The 23,911-nt window shown below is 41.2% G+C and overlaps 1 protein-coding gene across 7 annotated transcripts in view; it reads left to right on the top strand.

Moving 5' to 3' along the window:
• Positions 1–1,972: 1,972 nt before the first annotated feature.
• mib1 (MIB E3 ubiquitin protein ligase 1) overlaps positions 1,973–23,911 on the top strand; it is a 60,145-nt gene continuing 38,206 nt past the window's right edge. For 6 of the 7 annotated variants that reach the window (XM_026150225.1, XM_026150226.1, XM_026150224.1 and 3 more), the window contains exons 1-12: positions 1,973–2,879; positions 3,655–3,826; positions 10,994–11,123; positions 15,235–15,339; positions 16,379–16,445; positions 16,793–16,997; positions 18,250–18,433; positions 19,463–19,607; positions 19,740–19,873; positions 20,700–20,807; positions 20,951–21,148; positions 21,781–21,932. In XM_026150225.1, coding sequence (XP_026006010.1) covers positions 2,651–2,879; positions 3,655–3,826; positions 10,994–11,123; positions 15,235–15,339; positions 16,379–16,445; positions 16,793–16,997; positions 18,250–18,433; positions 19,463–19,607; positions 19,740–19,873; positions 20,700–20,807; positions 20,951–21,148; positions 21,781–21,932 — 1,829 coding nt within the window. In that variant the 5' untranslated portion in view covers positions 1,973–2,650. The remainder of the gene's footprint in view (positions 2,880–3,654; positions 3,827–10,993; positions 11,124–15,234; positions 15,340–16,378; positions 16,446–16,792; positions 16,998–18,249; positions 18,434–19,462; positions 19,608–19,739; positions 19,874–20,699; positions 20,808–20,950; positions 21,149–21,780; positions 21,933–23,911) is intronic. The other variant, XM_026150222.1, reaches the window with a different exon arrangement.

Raw genomic sequence — 23,911 nt, 5'->3', positions numbered from 1 at the left:
CAGTACCCTATGGAAGGCTTTGCTCTCGGGACCCAAGAGAGCAATCATTTAAAGAATTGTTCTTTCACTTGGAGTGTAAATAAAAAGGAACAAAATCTCCAGTACAAACAAATGTTAGATCACCATGAAAATAGCTAGCGCGCTAATAACACGAGAGACGTTTTTGGGATAAAGTAGAACATATTCATATGAGAATTAGTCCTTTCAATTTTTAAACAGACAATTAAAAAATAATCTAATCTCACATTTTAAAATGTAATCTGGGGTGATTAAAGTTTAATAGTTTGACAATCTGGTACATAATTTTGTATACAAGGAAAACACAAGCTGATGAGTACCTGTAAGGCTGAAACTGCTTACAATGAATATGGAAGTTACCTTAAATATGTTCTAGTGTAGGTAAATGTAGTTTAACATTTTTTATTGGTGAGCTTAGTTTTCATTCAGTAATTCTTCACTATCCTATCAATATATTTGGTATTTGACTGTACAGAAAGAAAAACTCTAAAAATCATAATAAATAAATGGACAATCAATATGTGTCTTGATAACTACAGTATATATTATTACTCAGTTGAAACAATTAAAAAAGGTGCCCTCTGACTTACCCATTCATGACTTATGCATTTTCTGTGTGTTGGATCCCATTTTGTTCTAAATTCGTGTCAATTCATATGGCTGCAAAAAGCCCACCAAAAATCAAAAAACTGAAAGAACTGTGGTCTTGTATGTGGAAGTCAGGAGAGGCGCTAAAGTATGTGAGGGTGGTGCAGGACATGTATGGAGACAGTGAGTGTCCTGTGCAGTAGAAATAACAGATGTGGTCAAGTAGGAGTCTCAGTACATTATGTTTGCAAATGACACTGTGATCTGTAGTGAGAGTAGGGAGCAGGTGGAAGAGAACTGGGAGAGGTATAGGTACCGGAGAGAAGATGACTGAAAGTCAGTAGAAGCAAGACTGAATACATGTGTGTGAACAGGAGGGAGACAGGTGGAAATCTGAACGTGCATGAAGGTAAATGACAACCATCCAAAACAATAGACAGCACAAGAGAGTCGAAGAAGAGAGTGCAGACAGGGTGGAGTGGGTGGAGACGAGTGTCCGGGGTGATTTGTGACAGAAGGGTAGTAGCAAGAGTGAAAGAAGTTTTACAATATGGTAGTGAGACCTATGATGTTTGGTTTGGAGACTGGGAGGCTAACAAAAAGGCAGGAGGCAGAGCTGGAGGTTAGAGCGTTCAAGATGTTAATGGATGGACAGGATTGGTAATTTGAGTACTTCAGAGGGACATCTCAGGATGAACAATGTGGAGACAAAGTTAGAGAAACAAAGAGGCTGAGATAGTGTGGACATGTGCAGGGGAGAAACAGCGAAGGAGGACATCCAGAGAGTTTGTGTAACAGATGAGGATTAAAGAGATGTGAAATGAAGGCAGAAATCCAATAAAGGAAGAAGCTGAAAGATACTACTACTACTACTACTAATAATAATAACGATGATCATGATCGTCATTATGATTATAAGTATTGTTGTTGTTCTTTACTAGTGAAATCACTTAAATTAGAATGTGGGAGAGTTTAAATTGTCATTCTGATTGGAAAATTAGTGAAGCAATTAAATGGCACTATATAAATGTTCATCACCAAAAGATTTAAAACCCTGATATTATAATATGTATCAAAATGATTGCCATGTATTAAAATTATTTTAGTAAAAATAATAATGTACAAAATGAAACCAACACGAAAACAAAATAAATAAAAACGAGGAATAATCACAATAAAAATAAAATAGAAAATTAAGAAAAAATTAATAGTTAAAGAAAAACACGTTAAGAGCATAAAAAAACGTAAAAAAAACCAAACAAACAAAAACCGTGTAATAATCGGTAATACATGTATTATGAGTTGGCGATGGTCCATATGCTCGAGCGTATTACAGGTGCGCATGCGCAATGGCTGGACTCGCTTGTTTTCCAAGCCTCGCGTCTTCGTGCTTTATCGTCCAGCTCCGGAGCTAGTTGTTGCTTGTCTGAGCGGTGATTGACTATAATGGCGACGCGATTATTCTGAGAGTAGTCTATGGCACCGTCTCTAGGTGATAAAGGATACATGTCGGAGGGTTTTTTCTGCATCGCAGACTATAATAATAAGGACAAGCAACATCGAAAAGGAGCACATTCACTCCAGCCACAGGGAGCCAGGAGAGCTTTATCCTGCTAGCTGCGATAGCTAGCAACTCCGCTCACTAGCCTGCTAAGTTGAAGAGGTGGGATTCAAGTGTGTGGACTGGAGGAGAGGGACTGGCAGTTTGCTGAGTACTGAGATCTATCTGCTCTAGGTGTTGGCTACTTTGGGGTATTAACTTCCTCACTGCCAGAGGCAACACTTGGACGCCACTGGCTCGAGGTTGATGCTAGCTTGTTGTAATAGTTTTTGGGAGAGGATCCAGAATCCTTCTTGGGCAGCTAACTACAGCTACACACAGCTAACAGGCTAGCTTTGTGGATTGTTCCAGTCGCCTTCCTGTTAGGACTTGCTCTCGCTTGCGTTTGGAAACTCTCTACCAGTGCACACATAGTTGGCTAGCAAAGAGTGCTAGCTTGGTAACTTTTAAGGATTGTTGTACCTTTGCGACATCTTTTCTTAAATGACCACCGGCAGGAATAACCGAGCCATGATGGAAGGAGTTGGAGCAAGAGTGGTTCGCGGACCTGACTGGAAGTGGGGGAAGCAGGATGGAGGAGAGGGTCATGTCGGCACCGTTAGGAGTTTTGAAAGTCCAGAGGAGGTGGTGGTTGTCTGGGATAACGGGACGGCTGCCAACTACCGTTGTTCTGGAGCTTATGACGTGAGGATATTAGACAGTGCTCCAACAGGTAACTTCACTTCCGCTGCCTGCTTCTGCTCGCACTTTCAGGCTGAGTTTTAGTCTCATGGAAGTGGCTTACAGTGTAACAGAGGGGTGCTCCGTTTGCAAGCTACGGGACTTTTTAAAATGTATTCATTTTTTTTGGCTTAACTTGGGAGCTTTTTACAGTGTTTCTCAGAAGCAACTTACTTACAAATATTTTAAGAATATATAATAAGGTCACCATTTGAGACGAACTGCCCCATTTATATTTATATCCTGTCTGTACACAGGCAGTGAAAGCTTTGTATAGAAGGTATGAAAATAAGTCACTGTCGTAAACATATCATGACTCTGAACTTCACACTGCTTGGATAAACTTTTGTACTAATTATGTAAATGATTAGAAGCATGATGTGATTTTAAGGACCAATAGCAATACATGTCAATCCAATTACTTCGTTCAGTACACGTCCCATTGACAGACATCCCATATCCGCCCCCTGGTTAGTCACTGGATAAGGAGCAGTTTCCTGCAGTAATTTACACTGTTGATCAACCTGTAAGGACATGCTGAAGGGGAAAAGATTTTAAGGAGCTGTAAAGGAAAAACAAATCCAACTGCCAGTATATTAATAAATCTGTTATCTTGCTCTTTTAATAGTATGAAGAATATGTCTCTTTTTGAACTGATAGCATGCACATTGTTGGTAGCAAGGTGCTGCTAAGTTGTTGCAGTAACATTACCGATGTGTACTGTGCACATTATTATGTTTAAATTACGACTAATTCTGCTCCCTCAGGCATCAAGCATGATGGAACCATGTGTGACACCTGCCGTCAACAGCCCATCATTGGTATTCGCTGGAAATGTGCAGAGTGCACCAATTACGACCTCTGCACAACCTGTTACCATGGAGACAAGCATCACCTGAGACACCGGTTCTACAGGATCACCACCCCAGGCAGCGAGAGGTTAGTTAATATTTATATAAAATTCTAGATTGCCATGTGAACAGAGGCGAAAAATCACATGAGGCAAAAGTGTGTGACATTTTATTCCCTGCTCTCTCATCTGTATGCAGCGATCGGCCCTTTACTACAGCTGTTTTCTAGTGTAATCTAACAATATTTGCTCTTATTGTTCCTCATCGTAGACCCAACAATTATAAAGTAGACATAGAGTAGACAGGTAATCCCTGTATTTAATTGTGATTGGCTGGTCTCCCCCTTTACACACTCTGTGTAGCTGTGTGTGTATGATATTTGTGGGTCTTTTGTGCACCCTGCATTTTAGGCAGACTGTGTCTATCTCTATGCTCCCAGCCCTCAGTTGCCTGGCAACAACTCAGCCTCACCTTAAGATCAGTCAGACCTTTTCAAAAATCATATTAGTGCAGTGTTTCCCATTTAGAGAACATATAATCTTTTTTTGTCTCCTGGAGGATGCATGCAGCTTCTTTTTCTTGTGTACTAGTAGTTGTCAGTTCAAGTGATTAGTCGACTAGTTTTTACAAATTTATGGTATTGTTTTCACGATTTAAAATATACCTTTAGGCAAAACTATAGAGTTTTTGTCCATTTGATTTCAAAATGTATTTAAGGTTTAATTAAGCACTAGTAATAGAATCAAGTGATTTCCCTTTAGTGCAAGGTCAGATCCCCTTGGGTCTCTATGAAAAAAAACTGCTTGAGATGGTGTCAGCGCATTATAGAGTAATGAAAAATATTTTATAAGTTGGCAAACAAAACAACACACCTGCCAACAACAGTTTGTGATGGTGTTAAGTGGGAAATGTTAGGCGTTTTACTTTTTTGAAGTTTAGACAAAGTATTGCTGCAGAGTTTGTCTTTATTCCATTGAAATGTGATAGTACTGAATTATTATAAAGTATGTTTTGAATTAAGATTTCAGAACTTTTTCAGATTGATTTTTATAGACACATTGTGCACATGAGGAATAGCAGTTTGTTAGGTATTTGACACCTTACATTAAATTAATAAAATAGAAATATACACTTATTATAAATGCTTCAGGATGTGAAAAAATAACATTAGGCATGTAAAATCCAGTGTTTTCACATTATTTAGTTTTCAGAGAGTGACTCTACAACACTTTATATTAGGGCTGTTAGATATAACGATATATATCGGATGACGATATAAAAACATCTATCGTTTCATTTTACGCTATCGTTTGTTTCGTGGTGTCACAAAATAAACTGTTTACGGCAATTTTTTTTCATCATTTTGATGGTCACTGTAGTGGCTATATTAATTTCTTAAAGTACTCTCTTTCTCTTATATTTAATATAACCACACTACAGACGGACAAGCGCCTGTTTTTATGCGTTGTCGTTAGCAACAACAACGTTAAAACCACCGCATGTCCGCTTTTTTATTTTCCATATAAACCTTTCACAATAAAGCTCAAGATCCTGTTGAGACTTTTCAAAATAAACTGAATCACGTGAAAGAGTATGCAGAGTGTTTACGGATGAAAAGCAAAAAAGAGCCGTCAGGCTTTTTCCTGCAGCACACTGTGTAATAAATACAAAGAAAACTGCGGTCGTTACAACTTATGTCTAAAAATATATAGTTTCATACATCGTTAAAACACTCGACTGGCATGACGCCCAGCTGGAAACACTTCACGCAAGTCGAGCTGCCCGAGATTCACAGAATTTACAGAAAATGTTACATTTTTGTGATTTATATCGTTATCTGGACGATAGATGTCTTATATCGGGATATGAGATTTTGGTCATATCACACAGCCCTACTTTATATTGTTATCAGTATTTACCTGAAGTTGATGTTGACAGTCAGATTGAATTGTGTCACTGTGTGCCCCATTGTTTTTGTTTTTGGGCTTTATTGTCTGTTGAAAGCTAATTTTATTGTCTGAAAATACCTTTTAAAAAATTCTAGAGAGATGGGTAAGATCATGTAACTCACAATTTTGGTTTTACTGTAAAGGAAGTGGTAGGATTACAGTAAAGACTCTTCAAGAAGTACTGACACTGTCAGCAACCTTAGCTAATGTTACAAAAACATCTTTTATTTGTCATGAATCCTTCACAAGGAACTGCGTGCATTAAACAGCTGACAGCAGGAGCATATGACATCTGATGCGATCAGTCTTTTCTGTCTTATTCACCAAAATCAAATTAATGTGCCAAATCGCCTGTTTACAGGTGACATGGTTTATGTGGGAAAACGAATTTTGTTTTTATATCCTTTATCTGAATTCCTGCTTTGATAAATTTTTCAGAAGTTGAAAGTAGGGCTGGGCCATATTATACCGTTCACGGTAATACCGGTATAATGTTAGGCAACGATAGGAAAATGAAATATCGCGATAGAATATGAGTAAAACGCGCATGCGCAGTGCCTTTGTTTTCATACGCACATGGCCGATTGTTGAGTGAAACAGATGAACCAGAATTGGTTTGTAAAAATGGTGCAACTTCAGTGATGTGGAACTGGTTTGGTGTTTGTCCGTCAGATACACAACAAAGCACATTTTTTTGCAGAACATGCAAGCGGCCGTCGTTATTGTCGTATTTGTCGGACTAAGATGCTCTTAAATCTGGGAGTAATCTGGGTCCTAAACTCAGTACACTTCAGGTCAAACAAACACTGCAGCATCACTTAGAGTTAAAAACTGTCTAAATTCTTTCATCTTTAATAAAACGATCAGCATTGCTGCTTTACCAGGTGTAACAATTCAGTTTAACTTCCAGGCATCCATGAAAACAAAATTTATTACATTTAACGGAGTTAGAAGTTAGCAGGAAGCTAGCGGAAGTTAGCTCGCTAGTTTCGCTAGTTACCTAAGCATGATATAGCATGTTCTGACTGAGAGATTTCTGAAAAAATTCAAAGCAAGAAGAATGAGTTTAATAAAGTTTGATTTATCTAACTGCTTTGTTTAGCTCAATGTGCCTTATGGTCCAAAAAATACGTACTGCACACTACAGTTTAATGTTGCAAAGCACCTCTTTTTAACTTCAGTGGATATTATATATGGTTATGCTCAGGATATGTCAGCCCATTTCTACTGGAAATGCCTTTTGGTTAAACTTTCAGCAAGGAATTTGCATTTGCACTGTTACATTTTTATAAAGCTTTAATGTACATAAAAACCAGCTTCTTGTTTAAGTGAAAATTAATGGAAGGTTGTCTTTTTGCGCTAGTAATGTTGTGGAGTTGTATTTTGTCTCGCATCAATTATATCGTCAGTTATATCGTTATCGCAAATTTTCAAATGTATATCGTGATAAATATTTTTGGCCATATCGCCCTGCTCTAGTTGAAAGTAGAAACTTTGTTACTAAATAATTCACACACAGGTAAGATCAGGTCAGATTGAAGAAAAGAATTTTACTCTGCCTTGCCCTCTATCAGAGAATCTTAAAGTTTTATAGACTAAGTGCCAACATATGTTTGAGAGCAAAAAAGTGTACCTGAACAGTCTGAGTAATATCCTGCAGGATTTTCCATTGATTTATAGTTTTGTATTTTTTTTTTTAGTGTTAGAGAGGTTTTCTCTGCTATGACAACAAGAACAGAAGAGTTGAAATGGAAGAGAAATTCTCTTCTGGTCTCACCCCGAGCTGCCGGATCACAGTTGCTCATGGGCTGAGCTTAAAGTTATCAGGGGGCTCCTCTCTGTGCTGTAGATGAAGAGTAAGGATGCTTATTTTGTTGGAAGAGTATTTACTACGCTGCTGACGTCGACTGAGAAAATTGTCAGGCGGTGGAAGGAATACTTCGAGGACCTCCTTAATCCCACTGACACGTCTTCCGAGGAGGAAGCAGAGTCTGGGGATGAGGGGAATGACCCGCCAATTTCCGGGGGCGAGGTCACTGAGGCAGTTAAACAACTCCTTGGTGGCAGAGCCCCTGGTGTTGATGAGGTCCGCCCCGAGTTCCTGAAGGCTCTGGACGTTGTAGGGCTGTCCTGGTTGACACGCCTCTGCAATGTTGCGTGGAGATCAGGGGCAGTACCTGTGGACTGGCAGACCGGGGTGGTGGTCCCCATCTTCAAGAAAGGGGACCGGAGGGTGTGTTCCAACTACAGGGGGATCACACTCCTCGGCCTCCCTGGGAAAGTCTATGCCAGGGTGCTGGAAAGGAGAGTTCGTCCGTTAGTCGAACCTCGGATACAGGAGGAACAATGCGGTTTTCGTCCTGGTCGCGGAACACTGGACCAGCTCTTTATCCTCTCCAGGATACTTGAGGGTGCATGGGAGTTTGCCCAACCAGTCTACATGTGTTTTGTGGACTTGGAGAAGGCATTCGACCGTGTCCCTCGGGGTGTCCTGTGGGAGGTGTTGCGGGAATATGGGGTGTCTGGCCCATTGCTACGGGCCATTCGATCCCTATACAACCGTTGCAAGAGCTTGGTTCGCATTGCCGGCAATAAGTCGGACTCGTTCCCGGTGGGTGATGGGCTCCGCCAGGGCTGCCCTTTGTCTCCGGTTCTGTTCATAATTTTTATGGACAGGATTTCTAGGCGCAGCCAAGTGGCGGAGGGCTTTCGCTTTGGTGGCCTCAGAATCTCATCTCTGATTTTTGCAGATGATGTGGTTCTGTTGGCTTCATCGGGTGAGGGCCTCCAGCTCGCACTGGAGCGGTTCGCAGCCGAGTGTGAAGCAGCGGGAATGAGGATCAGCACCTCCAAATCTGAGGCCATGGTTCTCAGCCGGAAAAGGGTGGAGTGCCCACTCCGGGTCAGGGATGAGTTCCTGCCCCAAGTGGAGGAGTTCAAGTATCTCGGGGTCTTGTTCGCGAGTGATGGGAGAAGGGAGCCGGAGATCGACAGACGGATTGGGGCTGCAGCTGCAGTAATGCGGACGCTGCACCGGTCCGTCGTGGTGAAGAGGGAGCTGAGTGTAAAAGCGAAGCTCTCAATTTACCGGTCGATCTACGTCCCTACCCTCACCTATGGCCACGAGCTGTGGGTAGTGACCGAAAGAACGAGATCGCGGATACAAGCGGCAGAAATGAGCTTCCTCCGAAGGGTGGCTGGCCTCTCCCTTAGAGACAGGGTGAGAAGTTCGGCCATCCGGGAGGGGCTCAGAGTAGAGCAGCTGCTGCTCCACATCGAAAGGAGCCAGCTGAGGTGGTTCGGGCATCTGACAAGGATGCCTCCTGGGCGCCTCCTGGGTGAGGTGTTCCAGGCATGTCCCACCGGGAGGAGGCCCCGGGGCAGACCCAGGACACGCTGGAGAGATTATATCTCTCGGCTGGCCTGGGAACGCCTTGGTATTCCCCCGGATAAGCTGGAGGAGGTGGCTGGGGAGAGGGAGGTCTGGGCCTCTTTGCTTAGGCTGCTGCCCCCGCGACCCGGCCCCGGACAAAGCGGATGAAAATGGATGGATGGAGTATTTACTTCCTAAATTGCACAACCAGCACTTGACTGTGATTCCACTTATACCGTCAGTACTCTGATGCATCCATTTCAGGCCTATATTAGCTAAACACCGTAGTTTAGTAAATGAACACATGGTCCAACAGCTGGCAGACTTTTCAACTGCATTTCCCCTGAGACAGACATTGCATAATGTACAATGGGTGCTTGAGGACTCCCTGACTCACACTGCTCCTACTGCATGGAGGAGTGTTTTGTTACACCACATTAGATTCTCTCAGTAACTGCTGAGGAGGGAGTGGTTAGAGGCCACAAGCTGTTTGCATTGGTTAGACCTACACTGTCCAGCTGCTGTGCCTACCAAGACTCATATGGTCTTTGATTGTTAGAGCTCTGTCTGAGGTTTTATTTGCCAATATCTATTAATTTGTTTTCCTTATAGCTATGCTGGTGTTTTGAGCATGCCTCAGAGCATTGTAATGGTGTGTTTGAGTACTTCTTACTTTTCATTTGCTGTGCCAAAAATTTAGTGTCTGATTTTGAGTGCATAAAAACTTTTTGTGTTCTAGAGAGCTAATCGCTATTCACTGTGACATTGTGTGTTTGTGATTTTAAAAAATACCTGAGAAGATGGTAGTAGGAAGGGCAGCTGTCACAGTGCTGCTGTGGTTAGCCCTGCTGCCTCACAGCTAAAAGGTTCTGGGTTGTTTGGCGCATCACTGTGTGGAGGTTGTATGCTCTCCCTGTGCCTGTGTGGGTTTCCTCTGGGGACTACAGCTTCCTCCCACACTGCAAAAAACATGCATGTTAGTTTGACTGGTAATTCTAAATTGTGTTAAATACATGAAGTTCAGTAAAGCTCTGTTTGAATGCATTTGTGTTTTTGGCTGTAGTGTAAAGTTCCTTGAGTGGTCAGTAAGACTAGAAAATAAAATCAATTCCAGTCCCTTTCTAACTGCTTTAGCTGGGAATTTGCGATGTAACATATGGCGTACCCTACGGTATACCCTACACACCTCCCTAGAAGTTAACTACACATCAGGTCGATGTGGCCTACAGCTATTGATTCTATCGATTCGTCCTCTACATTTCCAGCTACTTTTTTGCCAAAGTTTAAAAATTTATCAGTGAGAGAATAACAATTATTGTCTCAAAATAAAGAATAATAATCATAGCATCAATATAAGGACTCATAAACGTCAGCAGATTCCTGGAGGGAGATTGCCAAAACTATCGGAATGAATGTGAAGGATTTTACAAAAAAGTGGGGAAATAAGAGCTGGGACCCAGAAGGGAAAAAAGTCCCAGCATTTTATTTATTTCTATTGGATCGCTGGCACTGCGTGTAAAACACCAGGATATGATCACACGGTAAATACTGGCGACAACGTCAAACACTTCCATAGGTTACATTACAGGCTCTACAAAATTGCCAGCAAAAGTCTGTATCCAGCCTAACTGTGACAGAAGTCTTTTGTTTATTATCTTTTACTTCAATCAAACACGAGGTGCTGAGTGACAAAAGAGGATGGTAACAGCGTCCCATGTACTGAAAGTGAAGTTGGACAGAAGGCACACAGTTAAGGACGAGCTGTGGCTGGAGGAATAGTGGCATATAATTTAGTAATTATTGTACAACAGGCACGCCTCTGCAGTATTTACACATAATTAAAATGCATGTGAGTTGATCCACCTAAACACAGTTTGCTTGTCCAAATAAACAATAATGGTCTACATTTATAAAACGTATTTTGTCTTGACAGAGTACTTTTGGAGTCACGTCGCAAGTCAAAGAAAATCACAGCCAGAGGAATCTTTGCTGGTGGTCGGGTTGTGAGAGGAGTCGACTGGCAGTGGGAAGACCAGGATGGAGGGAATGGGAGGAGAGGAAAGGTAAGGGAAGCTGCCAGAAAAATTGGAGTTTCTAACTGTGCCTTTTTTCCCCTTCCCTCCCCAAGCCAAAAGCAAGCAATGTACCAATTTTCTAGAATGGCAAAGCGATGTGCTTTCAGTGCCTACTAACTATTCCTAGCTTTACGGAGAAGGACAGATGAGCAATTTTATAAATAAAATTATAAATAAAATTGCTCATCTGAGAGCTCATCTGGGTCCCAGTCACTTGGTAACAATGGTAATAAAAAGACAGGAAATTTGTCTCCACTAAATCCTGTTTCACAAGTGAGCTTTGTTTGTTCAGATAAATATGCATGATTATTAATGGGTAGCGTTGAGAAATGCAGGCAAAACTGTCTCTGCCTTATTTTAAAGTTGTACAACTAAAAGGATTATAAATCCTTGGAGGTAATACAGGCCTAGCAAACCTGCCAGAGAAATCTCAAAGATCTTTTTCACAAAAAATCCTAGGCAGGAAAAAAAACAATCTTACATCCCAGGATATGGTTTGGTTGAAAAACAAAGCACAGTAGCCTGAAACAAAACAGGAAGTTCACTGCTTGACTCAACATGTTAGGAGCGTAACACAAAGAGATCAGTCCATTACTGCTCCTTCTATACTTTTAAGTTTCTGTGGACAGCCAAAGGAAATTTAAAAAGCAAAATTAGAAAACAAGGTGACAATTGATTGTAAAGATTGAGCTGCATTTTCCATAAGAACTGACTTGAATCAAGATGAAACCAAGGCTCACTGCACCAGCATAAGGTGTGACAGCAGGTCTGAGGATTTTATCCTGGTGTGTAACAGCAGTCAGGGTACCGTTAGCTTACATATGGAGATCTGTGGAATCTGCCCGTCGCTGACCCACTGCCAAACCGGTCATACTGGATGATGTTGCAGGCCAGTGTAACATTTGCCTGGGTGTCTCCAGACTCTTTAATGTCGGTCACATGTGCTCGGTGTAAACCTGATCTCATCTGTAGCGAGAACTGGGTGCCTGTGGTGGACCTGTCAGTTCTGATGTTCTCTGGTGAATGCCAGTTGAGTTGCACAGCATGGGCCTGTGAGCACTAAGGTGTCCCAAGGATGCTGGAACACCTTCATATGTCCCGACGTTATGTGTTTGCGTCACTTGGTCAGAAACGTGCATGTGAATAACCTGCTGGAGATCATTTTGTAGCACTCTGGCAGTGCTTCTTCTGTTCCTCCTCACACAACCAAGCCAATACAGATTCTGTTGCTGGGTTCATGCCCTTCCAGAGCCCAGTCCAGTTCCCCCCATGTAATGGGGGTATTGTTACAGCACTTTTGGATGAGGTATCCTGGAAGAGCTGGACTACCTGTGCTGCAGGTGTTCTCTGATGCTACCTGATGTAACAAGGAAACAAAAAGCAAAGCTAAAGAAAAATAAGTGAGCAGGGTTAAGGAAAGAGTATTATATGTCTGCCATGTTTAAAACTCCATTCTCTACAATGTGATGACTGGGTGTTTCCTTAATGTTTTTTTGAGCAGTGCACATCTACATGTATCCCTTCAGCATTTTTCCAAATGTTTTTTATCAGAAGTCATGTTGGTGTTATCTCACATCGCAGGTTTTCTGCATGTTGTGCGGGCCTGTTGTGGTAACCACAGGGGGAGGAAGAGGCGTGGATGTGCACAATACGGCCATAATCAAGAGCAGACATAATTGTACAGTTGTCTTCACGAGTAGAAAATGAGAAACAGGATTTGTTTCTATACAAAAATCCAACTTTACCCTTCAATTTAGTTGTCAGGTCCTCCACACAGGACTGGTAATAACCTTGTGTGCGTCACTGAAACGCCTGTTTTCCTCCCCTTAGGTTCACGCTGCTGATTCCTGTTCATCTTTTCTGTGATTATAAACACTTTTTCTTTGCTGCAGGTTATTCTAGCCTTAAATATGTCATTAGAAAGTAATGCGATGTCTGATGAGGTTGAATTTGTTTAGCCCAGTCTATTTAGATTTATGCTCTTGCTGTGCTGTAAAGTGCGTGTATTTTGACTCTGGTCCAGTCCCCAGAGTATTCAATTTAAGAGTCCCTCTAGGCAATTTAAGACTTCATTTTGCTGTGTTATTTAATGGCATATCTCATTACAGTTTTATGATGCTGTAAGCAGTATGCTCTCCAGAAAACCACTATTACATGTCCTCCAGCTTAGATATTCTGTTAGGTTAGCATGAATATTACCTCCTAAGGCCCATTAATCAATTAACACTGGAAGGGGGCTGAACATAATTTAATAGTTTGTTTTCTGTATTTACTTAAGGCACAGCCTTTAATTAAAGAAATAATTTATTCCTCCACAGCATCTCCTCGGCGATATGAAAGCTCTGAGCTGCTTCTGATGAGGAGAGAATTGTCTTGTAAAAATCCTTATTTCTTTCAAAGCAGAATGGATTTTGAAGTCCAATATTCATAGCTTATTGCTTTTTTATTTTTATTTTTTATGCCTGTAACGCATCATTTTAGTTAGCTTACAGCTAAAAGTCATGTTCTCATAACAAATGTATATGTATAGCATTATTGATGGTTTAATCCAGTGAATACTAAATCAAAAAAAGGATCTTTAAAGACGCTGTTGGGGTCTTTAGTGATAGTTTTATCATTACACTGGACCTACAAGCTAGTCAAGAATAGCCTGACTGATTTCCACTCACTCCCCTCTAATTATAAAACTTGGATCCACACACTGAGAAGTTTAGCGCAGCCAGCTACTTGGAGTTTATTAATATTTTAATAGTGCATCACCACAAGAACAAGAACAGCCTTCTCTCTGGGAACGAATGGCACTTGGCGTTATTATATTTATCATGTACAAATATATGTTTTTTTTTTTTTTTTTTATATCTCTGTGTAAACGAGGGTCTGGTAGTGGTGGGAGTGTCTTTGTAAGGCAGTTTCTTGTATGTTTCCAAAGTGTGTAAAAACAAGCAAGTGGGAACTTGGGACATGGTGTCAGATGACACTTTGTTACAACTGTGTAATGGTGCTTTAATATCAGTGTACTGATGCTCAGGGATTTATAGAGATTTAAAAATAAATAACTCCAATAAGAAAAGCAACAACACATGATACTTGATTTTTTTTTTTTTAGTTAAAACCTCACTCGTGTTTTTTATAAACGTGCTTTGTCTGCACTTTGGCTAAACGACGCCTATTTTTTCTTTCTTTTTAAACAAACACTATTTGTTTATTTGTTTTCATTAAAATACCCTTGGAGGTTGCACAGGTCTAAATAACTGTGGAAACAATAAAAGGTTTAGCATTGACTGTGAAAATGCAAATTCAGGAAGAACAAAATCATAATCTAATTGTGACCCAACACATCAACACCTAATTGGGTTTGTGCTTGATTAGTCCCACCCCTAATATTTCTTAGTGTTTAGGGAATAAGCTTTCCTTTAAAAACTCAGTAACTGGACAACTTGCAGAGAATGTGAAACAACATAGTACTGTGCAAGAGTCTTGGGGAGATTCACATTACCCTTCAGTTGATACACTTTACTGAAGCCTCATCAGAAATGATCTCATTGGAAGGGTGGCTGTCAAGAAGCCATTCTTAAGTAGGGGAAACAGGAAGAAGAGGCTGAGGTATGCCAAATTAAACAAGAACTAGATTGCAAATCAGAGGGAACAGATCTCATGGAGTTATGAATCCAAATTTTAAGTCTTTGGTTCAAGTTGTCTACAGCCGTCTGTAAAACACGGTGGAGGCTCTGTCAAGGTTTGGGACTCTCTCTATCAACCCACTGTGCACTACCATCTGCAAAGCAACATATTGGCAATGGCTTCATTTTTCAGCAGCAAAAACATACTTGCTTAGAAAAACACTCAGAGGAACACTTTCAGTAATGGATGGGCCTCCTCAGAGCCTGGACCTCCATATTATTAGAGCAGTGTGGGCTCATCTTGACAAAGAACTGAGCAAAAGGGAGCCAAAACCCAGAGAAGAGCTTTGGTGTTTTACAAACCTTTGCTGTATATTCCTTGTATGTTTGCTGTTTTATTTTCATGTAATTCAGATTAAAACACCCTGCTTTTAATGTGTCCTCTGCTGTTTCTCATCTTCTCCCTCCTCTCTCTACAGGTAACAGAGATCCAGGACTGGAGTGCGGCCAGCCCTCACAGCGCTGCCTACGTACTGTGGGACAACGGGGCCAAGAACCTGTACAGAGTTGGCTTTGAGGGAATGGTGAGCAAACTTCTAGTATGAACCTCATGCTCACTAACTCCCTCACACAGACGGATTCACACAAAAGATCAGCTGTCAGTTGGCTTTTGTATCTAACCGTGGAGCTGAGGCTCTTTCTTTTACTGCCAGGCCTTTGTGAGAGACACGCAGCCAGCGTGAGTACGGCACTATTGTCCAGGCAGCTGGAAGGGGGAGGTATCTGCATGATAAAGGCAATCTGTTCCTTCTGCTTTATAAGGGGACACGGTGAACATGGCGGTCAACTTTAGAAAGGGGGGACATTCTCCTGGGGATGTCATGGGCTCAGCTACACACGCGTTCCAGATGAAAAGCGTGTCCTTCATTGGTGCAGACTGCCTCTTCCTTTTTATGAAAGCGGCCAATCGGGTTTCTCAGTTGCATAACAGATTTGTCCTTTGTTATTCTAATAGATTGAAAGGAAGGTAGGTGGCATCTGCCTTTGGATTAAGTAAATCATGGATTAGACCCCCGTATTGACGGTTTTATTTCGGCTTTATTTTATGAAGATCGGATAAATCCTTCAAAGGAATAAAAAAGAATTGCAGCTTACTGTATTTTCCAAACGCAGCGTGAGAGGCCAAAGCGTTTCCTCTGTTGCGATGCCTGCTTCATGTGCACAGTACTATAAGATCAAACACATCCCGCTGGATATGCAGTCTAAGAGACAGTTATTAATTTACTGAGACGTGTTGCAGTCATGACTTTGGCGATCCATCAGTTCAGAGGAGCGTTTGCACTGTCTTATGATGATCTCTGCCCTCTAACTCTGCTACAGTGGATGCACATCTGAGTCATCACAAATGATATGATGCTTTCTCCGTGTAGCAGTATAGTGTTTCAGTTTCCTGCCATATACCATGTTGCTTAGGGCACTGATATTGTGGGTATTGTAGGCAACTGATGTGCCTCTGCAACTGAAGTGCATAAATTCTCAGTGTCATTATCCATCACTATTCCCCTCTAATGGAATTACCTTGGTTAATTATGTAACCCGTTCCATCTTTTTTTCCCCTTTTAGTCGGACCTCAAATGTGTCCAGGATGCCAAAGGAGGGACATTTTACAGAGACCACTGTCCGGTTTTAGGTAAGCAAGCCGGTGATATATGTCTGCGTCGTTATTGCACCAATTTGTTCACCTAGCGTGCTGGTGCAGTGAATTCAAGGACATTCGAGGAGTTTTTCTTGTAGTAAAGTCTGTGTGGCCACTAGATGTCAGCACTACATAGTCACATGGCTCCAAAACCAGGTATAGACTCAGGTCATGCAGTTACAGTGTTCAGGTACTCGTGGAATAAATTGTCTTTCTGGGTTTAAAACTGCAACAAATTTTGATGTGTAGTATATACAATCACTCTGCAGTGCTGCCTCTCTTCAGGGCAACTCGTGCAAATCACATTTTTAATAAATCTAACGTTACCTTAATCGTCTCAGGTGAACAGAATGGCAACAGAAATCCTGGTGGCCTTCAGATTGGGGACCTGGTAAACATTGATCTGGATCTCGAGATTGTACAGTCCCTCCAGCATGGACACGGAGGGTGGACTGACGGCATGTTTGAGACGCTCACGACCACCGGCACAGTGTGCGGCATCGATGAGGATCACGACATTGTGGTTCAGTACCCCAGCGGGAACAGGTGCAGCGCTTGACATGGAGGCTCGGAATAATTGATTTACTTATTTTTTAGTATTTGACTACTAAAAAACATATTTCTTAGTTTTAGATAACCCCTTCCACTTAAGGTCATTCAGAAGCAGCAAAACACTTCTCAGCACATCTTCACCGTAGGATGTAATTATGCTTTTTAACACTCGAGAGAAGAGACTCTCAATAAATTAGCAGTCAATTTCTAGTGAAATGCATAATTAAAGTGGATTTTCTGTGAATGTAAAAGCACTTTGTCGCTTCTAGTGTTTATTAAATGTTCTCAACATGCTCTTTGATAGTGATCATAGATATACCTCGATCAAGTTCTTTTGGGAGTCGTTTAATATTGGGCATGTGGACCAGTAATGTAAAAGCGGTCTAAATTTAGCCCACTTTATTTTTATTACGTTGATGAGCTTAAATTATTCAAATGCTGTGAAGATAATTACTGGGGAGAAGACCTTTCAGACTTCTGCTCTGTTGGAGGTATAGATGCGCTTTCTCTGCTTTTTTTTTTTTTTGCAGTTTAATTACACAGTGAGGCTTATATCACTCTGTAACACGTTTGCCTAACACACGAACAAGAGGAGCAGACCCTCAGAGGGGTTGCATCAGGAAGGGCATCCGGTGTAAAATGTGGGCTAAATTCAATATGCAGATACATCCACTGTGACTATCCCTTGTGGGTAAGGGAGTAGCTGAAAGAAGCTTGTTACAGAGTGATACTTCCTTGCTTCACATACCATCTTTGAATGAGTCCTGACTGATTTTAAAAAAGCAAATTCAATAACAGCAATTTTTTTTTTTACTATAGTTTTTTTTGCATTCATTAATATTGCCTAGAATTATGTTGTTGAAATAAATCCAAATTAAATAATGTTGTAAATTAAAGGATGTTTAAAATGAAAAGTTCCTAGCTAGACAATTCATGCACCATTTTTGTTTCACCAAAGCAAAAAAAAGAAAAAAGTTTGCCCCCTTTTTTTTTTTTTTTTTTTTTGCAAGCTTTGTGTCAGAAATCAAACATCAGTGAAGCCTGAACACTTTATGCTCTCACATTCACGTCTGGGGAGAAATGCTTGCATTAATTCAGAAGAAATGCTCCCATTTTGCCCATTTATTGGTGCCTTATTATTTATTGCTCCAGCGTAGCTTGCTCAAATTCTATACCTCACATCAGCTATCACAGTTTAGGGGAGCTAGTCGGTGTTGCTTGAATGCATCGCTCTCTCTGTCCTCAGATGGACGTTCAACCCAGCAGTGCTGACAAAGGCTAACGTAGTGCGCAGTGGCGAAGTCGCAGCTGGTGCAGAGGGAGGCACTTCCCAGTTCCATGTGGGAGACCTGGTCCAGATCTGCTACGACATTGACCGCATCAAGTTACTACAAAGAGGCCATGGAGAATGGGCTGAGGCGATGCTGCCTGTAAGAGTTTAATAGATTTTCACACTGATTTGTGCAGAGTTGACCGCACTCACAGTCACGTTGAGGCTGTTACATTAATAGAAACAGGAAATAAATGTGGACATGTTTAAATAAATTTTTTATGGTTAAGGATTTGCTGGGGAAAAAAATTAAATTTATTTAATAAATGTGTATAGATAAATACAATTTTTCTACAAAGAGGGACATGTAATGAAATTATTCATTGTAGCTACATTTGTCTTAGTTACTACAAGACTTTACACGCAGCATTGTGTAAAATCTATGGATGCTTTGCAGCCAGTTCTTTTAAAAAATCTTCTCTCAGTCTTAACATGACTTTATTCTTCCCGTATTATGAAGTTTATTCATCGCTGCCCAGCATGCCGTGGGTTATGTAACGCCAGTCTACTCCAATATGCCACTTGTTCTTGCCAAACTGGCCCCCCTCAGCAGCTAATGAGCCTTAAAACTCTGAGATGGGTTGTAGCTTTGATCACTAACCATGGCTGTTTGCCGCCTGCTGCCGCTTCTGCTGCAGCAGTCCCCGTTATTGATGACATCCTCCAGGACAGCCCCAGACCCGGCTCAACACACTCAAAGTGCCTCTTTCCCTTATAGCCGGGATCGAGATGATATAATTCAAAATTGGAATGCGTTATACTCTGTCCTCTCCAAATTGCCTGTATAGATGAAAAATGGTCTAGCAAGTAGAAGGGTCTTTCTTTTATATCCATCTTCTTTCTTGTGCAAGTGAGTACACTCTGAATAATAAGAACATTGCTCAAACATCTCTCATACCTTGTTTTTTTTCTGTCAGTGTTTTATTTTATAATAAACTGCTCTGTGTAGGATGCTGGCTTTTTGAGCTGCTGTACTTTCCACATTATCCTTTCCCTCGCAGCTCTACTTTCCTCACTGCAGTCCCTCTTCATCTGTCCTCTGCCACTTACAGACTGTGTTACACAGGACGTAGCCCAAAGACAATAAGCCTTCATATACTAATGAGTTTGTCACAACATTTCTAAACAGACCCTGGGCAAGGTAGGCCGTGTGCAGCAGATCTACTCTGACAGTGACCTTAAGGTCGAGGTTTGTGGGACATCTTGGACGTACAACCCTGCTGCCGTCACCAAGATCGCCCCTTCCGGCTCCGCTGTCAGCAACGCCTCTGGAGGTATGTGCGAACATGCACCGCTAACTCAGAGAGAGCATCATTTTTAGTTTTTTGTCCTCATTGCTTCATTGCTCTCTGTTATCTGGCACCTACATGCTATCAATCTCTGATGTTTTCCGCTCGCTTGTCCAGAACGCCTGTCTCAGTTATTGAAGAAACTATTTGAGACACAAGAGTCTGGGGACATCAATGAGGAGCTGGTCAAGGCAGCAGCCAATGGAGACTTGGCCAAAGTGGAGGACATTCTTAAGAGACCTGATGTGGATGTGAGTGCTCCAGCATTTTGATGTTTTGATATAAGGAACTGTTGAAGTTCTAGATGACTTTTTGATGAATGATTCTACCATTAAACCTATGCAGAAGATATAGGTACATTTATAATTGGAGCTGGAATACCCCTGGCTGTGCTCGGCTCTTCTCTCAGTATATTGAGGAGGCTATATTGAGGAGAGTCTCCCAGGAAACCTCTCAAAGATCCTCCCACCCCTGCACCTCTCTCAATCTGAAAGGCATTAAGGCTGGGCCCAAAGGAGGCACCAATGAGCACTGGTGTGCACTGCAGCACAGAGCCTGATTCACTCTCAGAATCAAGTGGAGATCTACAAACCCCACACGGTTGTAGATTTTGTTCTTACTCAGGCAGCAGGACAGAAATCTGTGCCTTCTATAGGTCTAGAAAAAAGATTACGTCAGTCTGCCATGCCGTCTTCACTTTAGAGAAAGGGAGACTGAATGAGTGTGTGTGTGTGTGTGTGTCATTGGTGAGTGCTGGCCAGATGCCCCGTTGCCTTTCAGTGGAATTATTTGCTTAAAGCTGAGCACACTGAGGCTGGCCAAGTGATTTGGCTGCCAGGACAAGAGACGTCTCGAGACTCCCAAAGGAGTTCACATTAATATTTATGCTCTGAGTTTTTGCAGTGCTGCAGTTGGTGATGAAACTTGCTCACACAACTGTGGATGCACATGTACAACATCCAAATATTTAAAACACACCCTCACCAGTCTCATCACCATGTGTTTGGCAGCTCTAAACATTAAACAGCACGCTGACACGCGGCCGTATTCTGAGTGACTCTTGATGTGTTTTTCCAGGTGAACGGGCAGTGTGCTGGACACACCGCTATGCAGGCAGCCAGTCAGAACGGTCACGTGGATGTCCTAAAGCTGCTTCTTAAACACAATGTGGACCTGGAGGCTGAGGTTTGTCTAATTAGAAAAAAATAACCTGTCTCTGATGTGTGCTTCTTCTTATCACGAACGCATCTCAGCTTTCTTTTATATTGCATTTCGCACCAGATTTCACACAATACTGAGTCATTATTTGGATGTGTCACTGTTCCCAGGATAAAGATGGAGACCGAGCAGTGCACCACGCAGCTTTTGGTGATGAAGGCTCTGTCATTGAAGTGCTGCACAGGGGCGGTGCAGACCTGAATGCCAGGAACAAACGAAGGCAGACTCCATTACACATAGCTGTCAACAAGGGCCATCTACAGGTGGTTAAAACCCTTTTGGACTTCGGCTGCCACCCTAGCCTTCAGGTATGTATCGCTTGACTTATTTACCTTTAAGAAAATACTTCATGGCATAGCTTAGTTGCTTACTTCCCCCGATTTTGTCATTGTACATGTATAACTGAACTGTGGGTGCTGCTGTGAAAGATATATAAAAAGATATATAAATGACAAAACAAGAGGATAAAAAGCAAACACTGTGTCAAAGCATACAATAAAAAAACACACAATAAGGGAGCAAAGGTATAAATATTAAGTTACAAAGTGGCTTGAGTGTTGTGCGAAAGACTTCAGTAAAGGCGCAGGACGTCCTACAGAAATTTCCACATTGTATACAACAAAACAGCAACAGTGTGGCGTTCACAGATGGCACGCAGAGCTTTCTACCTGTCAAAAAGGGAGTTTTTCCTTCCCGCTGTTGCCAAGTGCTTGATAGGAGTTGTCTGATTGCTGGTGCTTTTTCTGTATTATTTTAGGGTATTTACTTACCATAAAAAGTGCCTTGAAGCGACTATTGTTGTGATGTGGTGCAATATAAATAAATTTGAATAGAATAAGCTGCTTTTGAAGTACATTGTAACACTTGAGGGGTCATTGTAGACCTGACTTGTAATTATGTTATTTAAACAGCAGTCCTTAACATAAGGTTTCCCCTTCAGGATTCAGAGGGTGACACACCTCTTCACGATGCCATTAGTAAGAAGAGAGATGATATGCTGTCAGTGCTGCTGGAGGCGGGTGCTGACGTCACCATCACCAACAACAACGGGTTCAATGCTTTGCATCACGCCGCCCTGAGAGGAAACCCCAGGTGTGTGACATGTTCGGTTTGGCGACTGTGACGAATGAAGGCTTGTTTCAGTGGAATCTGCCGATGCAGATCTCAGTTAATAACGGTTTCATATGCTCAGTGGAACCAAAATTAGAGACATGTGCATAACTTATGTCCACACACTAAATTAACCACATTTAATTGATTCATTTGTTGATTCTCAAATTCCAGAGATTAACAGGAAAGTCCCACAGAGAATTGCCTCAGTGAGAACTTTATGAATATGAATAAAGTGATTAAACGCCATATTGAACCCACACTGTGCGATACACCAAATATCTTGAAGTGTCTGTGTGGTGTACAAATCACATTTTAGTTGGTCTCCCTGCCCCAGAAATAGTGATGAGATGGTCTCAGTATATGAGTTGTTTTTTTGTTTATTTATCCTGGTGATTTAACCGTCTTGTTTCTGGCCTGGCCATTTAATAAACAAAAATGTCTGTGAATTTGTTATATGTAGGAAAAACCCTGGATATATTATTCACACTTTCCTGCATGAGATTAAATTTGATGTGTCATCAAACAGGAAGAGAGGATTAATTTCAATCTAATGAACCCACACAATGCACAGAATTATTTAAAACTACAACAAGTAGGGTTTATATTTTGCTTGTTAGCAGCTAGAAGACAGAGAGCCAGGCAGAATCATTCATTATCCTCCTCTTGATGAAGGATTTGGGCTCACCACCCTACAGGAATATAGTTGTACTTAGTATAGGTCCAATAACTGTTACACTTCTTTAACTGAGTCCTTCTGTTGTCTAGATGAGGACAGTCATGGGTTAATTTAATGTGGTACTGCAGTATCTCAAAGGCAATTACCAATTTCATGCTGAAATTTGCTTCCACTGAATCCGCTGCTTTTTTTTGTTTAAGTTGAAAACACTTTAAAAGAAATTAAAAGAAAAGTTATCCTCCTGTAAGCTCTACTTTGGTATCTCAGTTATATTGACTATTTAATTTAAAGAACTGTAGGCGTATCTATCTTTCAAAAGGATGCTGTGGTCTCCTGTGTTGACTGTTATATTGGTACAGCTAAAAACCTGGAGCGTTTGTGTTTGTTTGCACACTGTTTTGCTATTCCACGATTGTGTGTGTCGTGTGTGGAGTGGCTTGCAGTGCAGCGGCAGCACTTCGTTTTGTCCTTGTCGGTGCTGTTCCCGGCCAGCAGGTTGCTTTTCCAGTCTTTATCTGTTTTATTCTGCTCTCTAAGCCATGAGCATATTAAAGATGGCTCTGAGCAATGACTGTCTGTATCAGGTTTATCATCCACCTCTTAAGGTGATGGAAATTTATGTTTCATCGCCACGGTAAAGGGAGTGGAGCAGTTTCTAGAAAAGTTAACATCTGCTTTCCGCTGTGAGTGCTTCAGGTGTGTGTTTCCGCATGAGCGTGGTTATCCCAGGCTAAATGTCATTCCCCTTCGTTGGCATTTATTCCTTTGGCACTAGGACAAATGGAATTAAGGTCACAGGGCTGTGGAACACCTGTCAAAGGTCACAGGCCTGGTCCAGCCCCTCCACATCTGGTACCCTGTAGGTCAGATTATCTAAAGCCAGTGCCTGTTTCTAACATTGATTAATTTCAGATTGAAAAAACCTCCTAAAAATCACTTTATTAATACAGAAAACTGCATTTATCAAGGCTAAAATCTGTCCTTGTTCAAATATATTGGCATATATATATATATATATATATATATATATATATATATATATATATATATATATATATATATATATATATATATATATATATATATATCTCAAAAGCAAATTGCAGATCCAGTTTTATAAAATATATTATATTAATATTATAATATATAAATTATAAGTTAAATGAAATATGAAGCCAGTGTTCATACACGGCATGCTCTGGAAAAACAAAAACAGGTGCAGAAATATGTTAAATGAAGTCTGCAGTGTTTCGTTTATTTTCTGTTATTGAAATGATACATA

This window comes from Astatotilapia calliptera, chromosome 18 (genome assembly GCF_900246225.1).
Source record: "Astatotilapia calliptera chromosome 18, fAstCal1.2, whole genome shotgun sequence".
In the NCBI taxonomy this organism is placed as follows: Eukaryota; Metazoa; Chordata; class Actinopteri; order Cichliformes; family Cichlidae; genus Astatotilapia; species Astatotilapia calliptera.
The sequence above is the reverse complement of the archived record's forward strand: the minus strand, read 5'-3'. Positions and strand labels throughout refer to the sequence as shown.